This window comes from Mobula birostris, chromosome 4, assembly GCF_030028105.1.
Source record: "Mobula birostris isolate sMobBir1 chromosome 4, sMobBir1.hap1, whole genome shotgun sequence".
NCBI lineage: Eukaryota > Metazoa > Chordata > Chondrichthyes > Myliobatiformes > Myliobatidae > Mobula > Mobula birostris.
In genome coordinates, this window is record NC_092373.1 from 123,633,721 (window position 1) to 123,647,607 (window position 13,887).

Below are 13,887 nucleotides of genomic sequence, written 5' to 3' on the forward strand. Positions count from 1 at the left end.
CAGCAGTCGAAAATCTTTTGGGAGCATATGCCCAAGTTGCTGATAATCTTCTAAAAATTCTCTTACATGCCATGGTAACTTTGAGCAGAGATTATTATTGATTAATAAATTAGTAACAATAATTACAACCCTTTTTTAAGGAAAAAGGATGAGTACTGTTGCTTATTTATGTGAATTCATTGTAACACTATTGATAAGAATATAATGAAGATAGAGCAAAATAAATGAAGCATTTTAGAAAACCTGTTCAAATGATTATTAATCTTTTAAAAAGACAAGTGAAAAAAAAATAATTTCTAAAGGGTACTGCTATGGTACCTCATATATAACATAAAGTGTGAACTTGAAATTAGAAGTTTTGGTGTACATTGATAAAAGGTCAAGAATAGGAAAGTAATTACACATTACTCCATTAACACTATTGTTGTTTCACTAATGATGACAAATATTTTATATCTGGCTTGTAATACACAAAGCAGTAGTTTCATCAGTAAGCTTACTCCTATAATTAGACTTGACCAAGTTCATCACTGAAAATGCCTCAGAAAAATCATGCCAATGAAGATACTATTAATATTACCATTGCAAGATTTTTCAGACAGTTAAAAGTTTCAGGAATTGATTCCAGAGTTTCACAACCTCATTGTCTGGATTTTTATGCTTTGACTTAATCACTAGCCAACCTCTTTCAATATTTTCCATTTCAGCTTTTAAATTGACAGATTATTTCCTCTAAATTTGAGCTGCTTTGTAAATCAATCAATTGTATTTCAAAATTCTCTAAATTAATCAACAGCAAAATTTCCGGATTCAGTTCATCTACTGCTACATTGTCTGCATACTTTACAAACGTTGCAAGTTTTTCACATGGCTTGGAATATAGTAAATTGTTAAGGAAATTGTTCAGTAGTTGAACTAATGATGATTAAAAATTGCTTTGGAAGGTTTTGAATGTCTGTCTTTTGGGAAATTTCAATATCTATGCGTTTCTTTAGATTTGGAAATATTTAAAAACACCATTTTGGTGTCATATTTAAACCATATTTTATTTCAAAGGCCTTTTTATTATCAAACATAACATCAAGTGCTTTACCAGATTCCTGTGATTTGATATTTATGTCATTTAAATGTGTAGAGGAATCTGCAAAAAAACATTAATTTACAAATCCACACAATGACAAATAATTTTTGACAATTTTTTTCATTCATCAAAAACTGGCATGTTTCATCTAAATACTCAATCATTTAAGGACGGAATCTCTACTAAGCCAACAAACACTGTTGTACATAAATAGTTCTGTGCACAATGTAGTCACTTCATTCAGTAAATTCTGAAATTGTCTTTTTTCCAAAGCATGCCCAGAATTAAATTTAATTACCTTGGTTACAATTTGCATCACTTCTTCAAGTTCCTAAGGTCAGCTTTTGCACATAAAGCCATATAATGAAATTATCGGTGGAAACCCAACTTATTTTGCAAACAGATTGATAAAACCTGTTTCTTTACCTATTATGCTGGGTGGACCTTTGGTTAACTTGGAAACTAATATTGAAGGGTTAATGTGTCAACCAGAAAATTGTTTAACTACCTCCTTACATATTTCAACCCTGGTGGTATATTCAGGTAGCATTAACCAGTTCTTTGCATATTTCATTACCCCAACAGGATCAAGCAATAATGGTTAGCCTAGCTGATGATAAGTCCATAAGACAATAAGATGTAGGAACAGAATCAGGCCACCTGGCCCATTGAGTCTGCTCCACCACTTCATCATGGCTGATCCAATTTTCCTCTCAGCCCCAGTCTCCTGCCTTCTCCCTGTATCCCTTCATTCCCTCACCATTCAAGAATCTATCAACCTCTGCCTTAAATATATAAAGGCTTGGCCTCCACAGCTGCCTGTGGCAAAGAATTCCAAAGATTCACCACTCTCTGGTTAAAGAACTTCCTCCTCATCTTTGTTCTAAAAGGACACCCTTCTCTTCTGAGACTGTGTCCTCTGGTCTCAGGTACTCTCACCATAGGAAACATCCTCTGTGCATCCACTCTATTAAAGCCTCTTGCCATTCGATAGGTTTCGGTGAGGTCACCTCTCATTCTTCTGAATGCTAGTGAACACAGGCCCAAAGCCATCAAACACCCTTCAATCCTGGAATCATTTTCGTAAACCTTCTTTGAACCCTCTTCAGTTTCAGCACATCCTTTTTAAGATAAGGGGCCCAAAACTGTTCACAATACTCCAAGTGATGTCTTAGCTTATGCTTCATAAAGTCTCATAATTAAATGCTTTCTTTGATATTCTAGTCCTCTTGAAATGAGTGCCAACATTGCATTTGCCTTCCTTACCACAGATTCAACCTGCAAATTAACATTTAGGGAATCCTGCACAAGGACTCCGAAGTCCCTTTGTGCTTCAGTTTTTTTTTGTATTTTCTCTCCATTTAGAAAATAGTCCATCTATTAATTTCTTCTACCAAAGTGCATGACCTTACACTTCCTGACACTGTATTTCAGCTGCCATTTCTTTACCCATTCTCCTAATCTGTCTAAGTCTTTCTGTAGCCTTTTTACTTCCTCAAAACCAGCTGCCCCTCCACCTATCAACATATCATCTACAAACTTTGCAATAAGGCCATCAATTCCATTATCCAAATCACTGACATATAACATAAAAAGAATCAGTCCCAACACAAACCCCTGTGGAACACCACTGGTCACTGGCAGCCAACCAGATAAGGTTCCCTTTATTTCCACTCTTTGCTTCCTGCTAATCAACCACTCCTTTATCCATGCTAGAATCTTTCCTGTAATATCATGGGTGTATAGCTTGTTAAGCAGTCTCATGAGTGACACCTTGTGAAAGACCTTCTGAAAATCCAAGTATGAGCATCAACCAATTCCCCTTTGTCTATCCTCCTTGTTGTTTCTTCTGTTACATACCTCGTGGGTATCTTGTGACTGTCTTATGACCATGATGTAATTGAGTATCTTGTGAGCATGATATAATGGTCTTGTGATGGTGGGATGATGTAATTCTCCTGCCGGTGTGAGGTCACGCGATGGCATATTCCCAACAGGTATATAAAGGGGAATCCCCTGTGGTCACGCAGTTAATTCATCAGATAATTCGTTAATTACTTTGTTGTGCTGTGTATTCAGCTCGTGGCGCAGTTTCGATTTGAAGTGGAGTTTTACTTTCTATTGTAAGGTACAAACACGTTGCACCAGCAGTTTCGCCAATCACTGCCAGTTTTTGTTTGTTGCACCTTTGATTTACCTTTAAAGTCTAGTATTGGAGAGTGAAGACCTTACTAAAGTATGGGAACCCGAAGGATTGAATAAAGTTCGTGTCATTTGGTGGTTTTATAAAGGATCGACCTTATTGAATCTTCGTTCAGGAATAGTGGCCTGCATCTGAGATAACCCCTGCAAGATTAGGAAGGTTTGTGCACTGTTTACCCTCCAGGAGAAAGGTCAGTTACTTTAAGCCATTTTATTTCCTTCGTCGTGAATTCTTAGGACAAGGCATTTCTCAGCTGGGACCAGCAGTAATGTCATGTCTTCAAAGAAATCAGTTTTCAGGGAAGTCTCTCCTTACTGACTGTATAGATCACTTGGACTTTTGAGTTTGAGATAACCACTTTAAGACTATGTTCGAATTTACCACTTTAAGAACTGTTCCAGAGTTTGGCTGTTTGTTAAATGCCGTATAGCAGTTAACTTCTGGTTAAGTTAGTCACTTGTTTACTTTTCACTAGTGTTGAGCAGAGTTTAATAAATGTTTATGTTTGTTTATAAAACTTGACTCTATTCTACATTCATTTTTGCTGATGACATAACACTTCAAGGCATTCTAACAGATTTGTTAGCCAGGAATTTCCCTTGGGAAATTCATGCTGACCACTGCCTATTTTATCGTGTGCCTCCAAGTACCCTGAGACCTCATCCTTGATGATCAACTCCAGGATCTTCCTAATCACTGAGTTCAAACTAACTGGCCTATAGTCTCTGCCCAAATGTTGACTATACTCATTTCCATAGATGCTGCTTGGCCTGCTGATTTCCTCCAGCATTTTGTGTGTGCTGCTTGAATTTCCATTACAGATGTCCCCCGCTTTTCGAACGTTCACTTTACGAAACCTCACTGTTACGAAAGACCTACATTAGTTACCTGTTTTTGCTAACAGAAGGTGTTACCACTGTTACGAGAAAAGGCAGCACGTGCCCCGAGCAGCTGCTCCTCCCCCAGAACTGCATTCTAGCCAGCATTGCCTAAACACGTGTCTGGGAGCAGTTGTTGGCAAGATGAGTTCTAAGGTATCGGAAAAGCCTAAAGGAGATTGTAAGGATTTTACACTTAGTGTAAAACTAGACACAATTAAGCATTTTGATCGTGGTGAACGAAGTAAGGACAAAGTGAGTTTGACTTGTGGAAGCTGACGAAGATGATGTTGAAGAGGTTTTGGCATTCCATGACCAAGAACTGATAGATGAAGAGCTGATGCAATTGCAAGAGGAAAGGATAACAATTGAAATCGAATGCAGTAATGATCAGACCGAAAGTGAAGTTGTCCAGGAACTGAATGTGAAGCAACTGCATGAGATGACAGAAAAATGTGCGAGGCTAAGCAATCAAGCATACTGTCATTTTTCAAGCCTTCCACATCAGCCACAGCAGATGATGAACCTCGACCTTCGACATCGAGGCAGGTAGACATAGAAGAAGATGATCTGCCTGCCCTGATGGAAACAGACACGACGATCAGATGACACCCCAGTGTCCCACCACCCCAACCTGCGGACCAATATATTGAAGCGGTAGCTGGGATGCACCCAGCACATCTTTAAGAAAGAAGCTGAAATAAACAAGCTAATTAATTAGGTGCCGCCCAGCACGTAAATGTCGTCCCAGAGCAGAGGCGATTGCTGATTGTGTCGCCTCTGATCTGGGTCGAAATTTACTTGCTGGGCGGCACCGAATTAATTAGCTTGTTTATTTCGGCTTTTTTCTTAAAGATGTGCTGGGTGCGTCCCAGCTACCGCTGTACCCCCGCATGCTTTGCGGCAATGTATCGGTCGGCAGCCTGGATGGTGGGGGCCACTGCACCACCCCAACCTCCGACGACTCAGCCTAACACACCATCATCAGTGTGCTTGGCGCTGTCTTCCCAATTCCAGTAAGTGATACTACACTGTCCATACATTATTTCTACTTTATATTGGCTGTGTATTTTTATGCGTTATTTGGTATGATTTGGCAGCTTCATAGCTTAAAGGTTACTGGAGAGAGTGTTTCTGCTGAGAGTGCTTGCGTGAGATTTTCGCTACGGAGTACAGCGCGGCAACGATTGTAGAGAAGTATTTCTACTTTATATCGGCTGTGTATTTTTATGCGTTATTTGGTATGATTTAGCAGCTTCATAGCTTAAAGGTTACTGGAGAGAGTGTTTCTGCCGAGAGTGTTTGCGTGAGATTTTCACTACGGAGATCAGCACGGCAATGATTGTAGAGAAGTATTTCTATTTTATATAGGCTGTGTATTTATCATATTATTCCTGCTTTTACTATATGTTACTGTTATTTTAGATTTTATGTATTATTTGGCATGATTTGGTAGGTTATTTTTGGGTCTGCGAACGTTCATAAATTTTTTCCCATATAAGTAAATGGTAATTGCTTCTTTGCTTTACGACATTCCGGCTTACAAACCATTTCATAGGAACGCTGTACCTTCGAACGGCAGGGGAAACCTGTATCTGCAGACTTTCTCTTGTTTGTGATTGGCCTATAGTTTATTTTCTTCTGCCTCTCTCCCTTCTTGAAGAGCAGAGTGACATTTGCAATTTTCCAGTTTTCCAGAACCATTCAAGAATCTAGTAATTCTTGACAGATCATTACTATTGCCTCCAAGATCTCTTCAGTCACCTCTTTTAAAACTCTGGTGTATACACTATCTGGTCCAGGTGACTTACCTACCTTCCGACCTTTCAGTTTCCCAAGAACCTTCTCTCCAGTGATGGTAACTTCACACTCTTCATGACCCTGACACCTACAACTACTACTATACTGCTAGTGTCTGCCACAATGACAACTGGTGCAAAATACTTATTCAGTTCATCCGCTATTTCGTCATCCCCATAACTACCTCTCCAGCATTGTTTTCTAGTGGTCTGATATCCACTTTAGCCTCCCTTTTTAGACTTTATGTATTTGAGGAAATTTTTGGTGGCCTCTTTAATATTATTGGCTAGCTTCCTTTCGTATTTCATCTTTATCTTCTTAATGACATTTTTAGATTCCTTCTGCTGATTTTTAAAAGCTTCTTAATCCTATAACTCTCCATTAAGTTTTGCTCTATTATATACCCTCTCTTTGGCTTTTATGCTGGTTTTGACTTCTCTTGTTAGCCACAGTTATGTTACCTTTTCTTTGGAATACTTCTTCCTCTTTGTGATGTATATATCCTGTGCCTTCCAAATGGCTTCCAGAAATTCTAGCCATTTCTGTTCGGCCGTCATCCCTGCCAGTGTTCTTTTCCAATCAATCCTGGCCAACTCCTCTCCCATGCTTCCGTAATTCCCTTTACTCCACTGTAATACTGATACATCTGACTTTAGCTTCTCCTTTTCAAATTTCAAGGTGAATTCAATCATATTATAATCACTTTCCACTGAGGGTTCTTTTACCTTAAACTCTCCAATCAATGCTGGTTCATTGCACAACGCCTAATCCAGAATAACTGATCCCCTAGTGGGCTCAACCACAAGCCGCTATAAAAATCCATCTTGTAGACACTCTAGTTATCCCCCCTCCTGGAATCCAGCACCAACTTGATTTTCCTAATCTACCTGAATATTGAAATCCCCCATGAGTATTGTAATATTGCCCTTTTGGCATGCATTTTCCATCTCCTTTTGTAATTTGTAGACTACATCCTTACTACCGTCTGGGATTCTGTATACATCTCCTATCAGGGTCTTTTTAACTTTGCCATTCCTTACCTCCATCTACAATTATTCATCACCTTCTGACCTAGGTCACCTCTTTCTACTGATTTGATTTCACTTTTTACCAATAAAGCAACACCACCCTTTCTGCCTAACCTTTTGATATCATTGTGTATCATTGGACATTAAGTTCCCAGCAATCTTCTTTCAGCCATGATTCAGTGATGCCTATAACATCATACCTGCGTCTGCAAATGTGCTACAAGTTCATCTACCTATTCTGTATACTGCGTGCCTTCAAATACAACACCTTCAGTCCTGTTTACATGCTTTCAAATTTGCCTGCCTTATTACATTGCAACTCATCTTGTTGACTGCAATTTCACTCTATCAGCAGCCTCTCTTCACTACACATTGCCTCTGTTTGTAAACCAGCTACCTCATTTTCATCACCATCATCTGCCTTTCCTACGATATTTCTTGTATTGAGATATATGCAGCTCAGGACACTAATCACACTATGCTCAATCTTTTGATTCCTAACTTTGCTTAAGGTCTTACCAACAGCAAGGGAGGAGAAGATGGCAGCGCAACGCAGCACGCGCTGCTATTCCGAATGAATATCAATTATGTGTAACTAGGGGGCCATGCACAATCCGGATTTGATGGGGACAGCCGTGAGAATCGCAGAGGAACATCTGGCGTAACTTCTGAAATGCCTGCTTTGCTGCCGTTGCTACTGTGCGATCGAGAATCTCCGGAGACGAAGGACCCAAATACTTGGCTCTGCGTATCACCCGTTGCCGGGGCCAGGGTCGAAATGCTCAGCAGAGACGGTGCTTGGTGCTTGGTGTCGAAGAGGTGGTCGGAGGCTCAGAGTTTTCGGACGGACTCGGAGTCGGACTGTGGTCGGATGCTTCCGGGATGATGCATCAGCAAGTTGGCAGCGCCGGTGGTTTACCGTCTGCGTGAGATGATGGGACTTTCGAGAGACTTTTTAGACTTTTACTGTGCCATGGTCTGTTCTTATCAAATTACAGTATTGCTTTGCACTTTTGTAACTATATGTTATAATTATGTGGTTTTTGTTAGTTCTTAAGTTGGTTTGTCACGTGTTTTCGTGATATCATTCTGGAAAAACATTTTATCATTCTTAATGCATGCATTACTAAATGACAATAAAAGGGGACTGCGTGTCTTCATAAGCATATTCATAATCTGCCTCCACAACCTCTCCACTAACTCCTCTGGCACTCTGGTTCCCATCCCTCTGCAACTCTAGTTTAGACTCCACCATGCAGCATTAACAAGTCTTCCCACTAGGATATTAGTCCCCCTCCAATTCGAGTGCAAGCCGTCCATTCTGTACAGGTCCCACTTTCCCCAAAGCAAGTCTAATGATCCAAAAATCTTATGTCCTCCCTCCTACACCAACTCCTTAGCCACGTATCAAACTGTATAATCTTCCTATTTCTGGCCTCGCTCATGGCACGGGTAGCAATCCTGAGATCACAACCCTGGAGGTCTCGCTCTTTAACTTAGCACCTAACTCCCTGAACTCTATATGCAGAACCTCCTCACTCATCCTACCCATGTTATTGGTACCTACATGGTCCACAACTTCTGGCTGTTCACTTAAGAATGCTGAGGACTCAATTCAGGAGACAATATACCATCTGGGAATCTCTTCTCGCTCACAGCTCCTAACTAACGAATCCCCTATCACCGCAGCATGCCTCGTCTCCTCTTTTCCCTTCTGAGACACAGAGGCAGTCTCAATGCCAGAGTCCCAACCACTGTGACTTCCCTCTGTTGGGTCAATCCCACACCCCACCCCCACAACAGTATCCATAGTGATACACCTGTTGTTGAGGGAGATGGCCACAGGGGTACTATGCACTGATTTCTTAACCACTTTCCCCTTCTTGTCTGTCACACATCAGAGCTCTCATCAAGACAAATTGAAAGAAATTTACATGAACTAACATTGTTTGTTCGTTGCTCTGTTATGCTCGTTTCCAGAATCTATCTTTTACTGCATTTCTCTTCACTGGCAAATCCTTAATGCGCTAATATATTGTTCTCTTTCTGGAAAACTGTCAAAAACCCAAGAAGCACACTTCAGCCATGATTTTTCAACATTTTCCCCATCACTGAGCAGTTTGCCGTGTTAATCAATAATCTTTGAAGCCTCAAAACTAGCAATAACTAGGATGGAACTACCTGAATAGTCGACTGAAAATTTTGATGTTGCTTTCTCAAGAAGTGTGTTACTTCTATTCTTGCTAACTTTATTTCAAAGCCATTTATGAACAGTTTCATAATGCTGCTTTACAGAGGAAGTCCTGCACACCACTGTATCATAACGTAAGATGTATAATGCTTTATCATCTTTTTTAATCATGCCAAATCTTTCACTCCATTGCTCTTGAATGCCTGCTATTTCTCCCATCATTTTTGTGTTTTTGCTGGTGTATCTGACATTCTGAACAAGTTGAAAAGTGTTAGGACTCGAGGCTGGTCAGCTGGGGCAGACATAGTTCCCTCAGGGATTTTTCAGAACTGGACTCTCCTGTTATTGATCGTGTTCCCAATTAATGTCTGTGTATTTAAATACTATTTCCTGTACCTTAGTTTGATCAGTCTTAAAGTGTGGTTTTGTAAGTAGCAAGAGCCTCTGTGTGTGTGTTTTTTGAGTCTTTTCTGTGTATGTTTTATATGTCTGCTTAATGCCTACCATTTCTAGATGTTATTATTGCATCAAGAATTTTATTACTGAATTTGTATTTGGATTACTGCACTCTTGAGTTGGGCTGGTTGCCTGTTTCTTGTCCATCTTGGCTAAAAGAAAGCAAAACTTGCTTTTGAATCTGCATATCAACTCCTGTCTGCATCATGGATTCTGCAATTGGGTTCACTCTCAATCCTCAGTGGTACAGTTGACTTTCAACCCAGTGACCTGAGTTTGACACCTGATTGGGCCACTTCCTTTACACAATTTAAAAATATCTCAACAATAACTTTAAATAATGTAGTTTCACACAAAAATAAAATGCTTATTTTATTTCTAAAAAAAATAAATATTCATGAAGGCGCTAAACTACATCCAGTATTTACCATTATCATCATTGAATTTCCAGTGTTCACTCACAAATAACAGAAGAAAGAATATAAGCAGAGCGAAGCCAATGCCATCTGCCCAACTGTTTGCTATCCGAATACTGATGTGTATCACTGGGTGAGTGAGGATTTCTAAACTACCGTCCAATGTCATGTGTTCTCGCCACTGTTTAGCCAGCACCAAGCCAGCGTAAGACACTTCCTGTGAAAAATATCTCACTGCTTTCGGGCCAGTTACTGCTTCATTGGGCTGTAAAGATCATTGTTGAGTATCTTTGTATTTGCGGGTGGGATTTAAAGAATCAAGGGTCACATTGCATGCTCGATGTCAATGAGTTTTTTTGCATGTGCTGTCTTTGGCACGCATGCCATAGTTGCCCCTAGCGTTTGCTCGGCAGAAGACAAGCTTTATTGTGTTCAACTGCAGAATGCTGCAGCATTCATTACTCAGGGTCTTGAACTATATAATTTTAGTGTGACTGTATTTTACTGATATCTTAGATGTGCTCTGTGCCTTGTGCTGAGTATGACTTGGTAATGTATATTGCACCTTGGCCCCAGAGTAACGTTGCTTCTTTTGGCTGTATTCTTAGGTATTAATGTGCGGTTGGATAACAACTAAACATGAACTTACGCACAGATTCACCACCCACTGACTACGGCATCTCCAGTACTGAATCTGCTGCAACCCATATCCTTCAGGGTCACCTTCAACCAGAAATTCAATTGAATTAGCCACACAAATAGATGGTTTTGCAAAAAGCTGGATATCTTGAGGCAAATGATTCATCTCCTGACACCTAAAACTCTTTTTTTTTGTTATCTATAAGGCACAAATCAGATGTAAATGAAATAATTTATTGCAAGTTGTACCATGATTGCTCAAAAGTCATCAACGACACCAGATTATGTTGGTAAGGAAAAGAATGGGCACTGAGTAACTGGAGTTGTCACCTCACCAATGAGAAATGTTAATTTCATGGAGTTCAAAATTCAAGTTCAAATTACATTTATTATTTAAGTATTCACACTATAAACAACTTAGAGATTTGCCTTCTTGCAGGCAAAGAAACACAATAAAACCCATTAAAACCCACACAACAAAGACCGTCAAACAATCAATGTGCATAAAAAAGAACAGATCATGCAAATAATAAAAAAAAGTAAACAAGTAACACAGAACATTAACCAGAGAGTCCCTGATAGTGAGTCCATAGCCATGAAGACAGTTCAGTGCTGATATGAGTGAAGTCAGTCCAGGAGCCCGATGGTTGCAGGCCACAGTCACCGAGACGGTTCGGTGCTGAGGCGAGTGAAGCTGGTCCAGAAGCCCGATGGCTGCAGGTCACAGTCACGGAGCTGGTTCAGTGCTGAGGTGAGTAAAGATGGTCCAGGAGTCCGAGGACTGCAGGCCACAGCCACAGAGATAGTTCAGCACTGTGATGAGTGCTGATGAGTGCAGGCCACAGCTACAGAGCCAGTTCAGTGCTGAGGTGAGCAAAGCCTCACAAAATAGTGAGCTGAGCATCAGTTCTTCATTTGCCGTCAGCCTTAATCTTTTTAATCTGGGTCAGCATCTAAGTCAGCCAAATATCGATCTGATTTTCACTCGTGAGCCTGGATCCTGCTGCTTAAATCCAGCTCCACGTCCATTCCAGTAATGGCCGAACATTGGTTCACTTTTTGCTCTAGGGCCCAAAGTCCACTCAGCAATGGCAGCTGTGACAGTACCAGCATTCTAGAGAGTCCAGTTCACTGAATCTTTCAAGTACCACAGAAATGCCAGACCGTACAGTTGGTTCAAAAGCACAACTCCCAAAGAGTAGGATGTGGATGCAGTGATCATAATCCACAAAAAGTGTAATTAGTAGAATAATTATTATTGACGTTTGCTGCCTGCAAACCATCACCAAGTCTTGCAGGATATTACTGTTATTCACATTTCTATAACTCTGCATAGCTATTATATCTCAGAACAGATTGGTAACTTACTTCCTAACCCTACCCAATATTCACCCCATCAAGCTTGCTGGTAGTAGGAGAACTGTAATGATAACAAGTTACAAACAAGAGAAAATCTGCAGATGCTGCAACTCCAAGCAACATACACAAAATGCTGGAGGAACTCAGCTGGCCAGGCAGCACCTATAGAAAAGAGTACAGTTGACGTTTTGGGCTGAGGCCCTTCAGCAGGACTGCCAAAATGGTCTTGGCCCAAAATATCAACTGTACTCTTTTCCATAGATGCTGCCTGACCTGCAGAGTTCCTCTGGTGTTTTGTGTGTGGTAACTAGTTGCCTAATTGTCTGATCTTGACTTGATGCCTTCTCAATCTTAGATAGGAGAAGAAATCCTATCAAATAACAGTTTCTTTGAAAAGAACATTATTTTTGGAACGTGCAATTTATCTCTTTGCTTGGCATGCTATTTTTTGGTAAGTTCTATAAAACTGAAATTAAATTCAGAGCAGCAGGGAAGCACTGAAGATTGAGAAATAATGTGTTGGGAAACACAATGATAGGAAAATTGCTGCATTAGAGATATTAATAGAGCAGAGATTGATTAACCATTCTGAGATACTCCTGAGTTCTGCAGGAAGCAACAAGAACAGATATAAACTCTGCCAAGGTTTAGAGAAATGCTTCATGGGCTGAAACCTTTTTCCAAGATCACAAAGCTGTTCAAGTAAATGGGATATAGTACCTTAAAATGTTAACAAAAGGGGAACAAAAAGATGCATGAAAACTGCATTCTAATTCTATACTAGATTAATATAAAGACCTCAAGATTTTGCATTTTCTAAATAAACAGCACGTCCATTTTCAAGGTTCCTGTTATCCATGCGATACCTCTAGTATTTTATATAATTTGATAAACAAACGTTCCTTGTTACAAGTAGAATATTTATAGACGTGAGTGCAGTATTACCTTGCAGAGTAAGCTGCTTTGATAGTTTGGGCATAATGTCAACTCCATTTTTCAACCAATTGATCATGGGATTCGGAATGCCTTCGGCATGACATCTGAGACTTGCGGTCACACCTGGCTCACGAGCTTGGCTCTCGGGGTAAACCCTAATAACAGGAGGCACTGTAAAAGAAGAACAAAAAAATACAATTCAGAGCTTCCAATGCAGTATTGAAATAATTAATGGAATATTGTTCATTGTAAGACTATGACGGTAAAATGCCATGGGCAAGAAGATCAAATTGAATTCTGAAGAACACAAGGCCATATTTTATCTAAACTGGTGGCTACTAATAATGGTGCTACAGTATTGAGTTTATTATAGATGTCCTCTGCGGGTAGTTGAATCGGTTTTCGTCATTGCTGAGTTTTTGAAACTTTCTATTAATTTAAACCAAGTACAAGGAGGAGAATGGCAAACAGTAATTTGTTGAGAACATACTCAGTCTCAAACAAGCATCTGTTGCAATTAATAACACTAGAGGGTATGTGTGTGAAAGACTGCCTCAGCTGGAAGGGTGGTATAAGGCCCTGGATGGTAATGTAGGGACAAGTGTTTTACCTCCTGAAGATACGGGGGAAGAGAGCCTGGAGAGTGAAGGGGTTGGGTCATAGAGTCACTGAGTCATAGAGCACTACATCTCAGAAACAGGCCCTTCAGTCCATCTAGTCGATGCCAAACCATTAATCTGCCAAGTCCCATTGATCTGCACCAGACTATAACCCTCCACATCCCTCCCATCCATGTTCCAATCCTAATTTCTCTGAATGTTGAAATTGAACCCACATCTACCACTTCTGCTGGCAGCTCATTCCACAGTTTCACCACCCTTTAATTGAAGTAATTCTACA

General features: G+C 40.1%; 1 protein-coding gene across 3 annotated transcripts in view; it reads right to left on the reverse strand.

The window, feature by feature from the left end:
- Nucleotides 1–13,887, reverse strand: part of fstl5 (follistatin-like 5) — a 747,707-nt gene that overhangs the window by 136,939 nt on the left and 596,881 nt on the right. For all 3 annotated transcript variants that reach the window (XM_072254701.1, XM_072254700.1, XM_072254702.1), the window contains exon 9: nt 12,997–13,158. In XM_072254701.1, the coding sequence (XP_072110802.1) occupies nt 12,997–13,158 (162 nt within the window). The remainder of the gene's footprint in view (nt 1–12,996; nt 13,159–13,887) is intronic.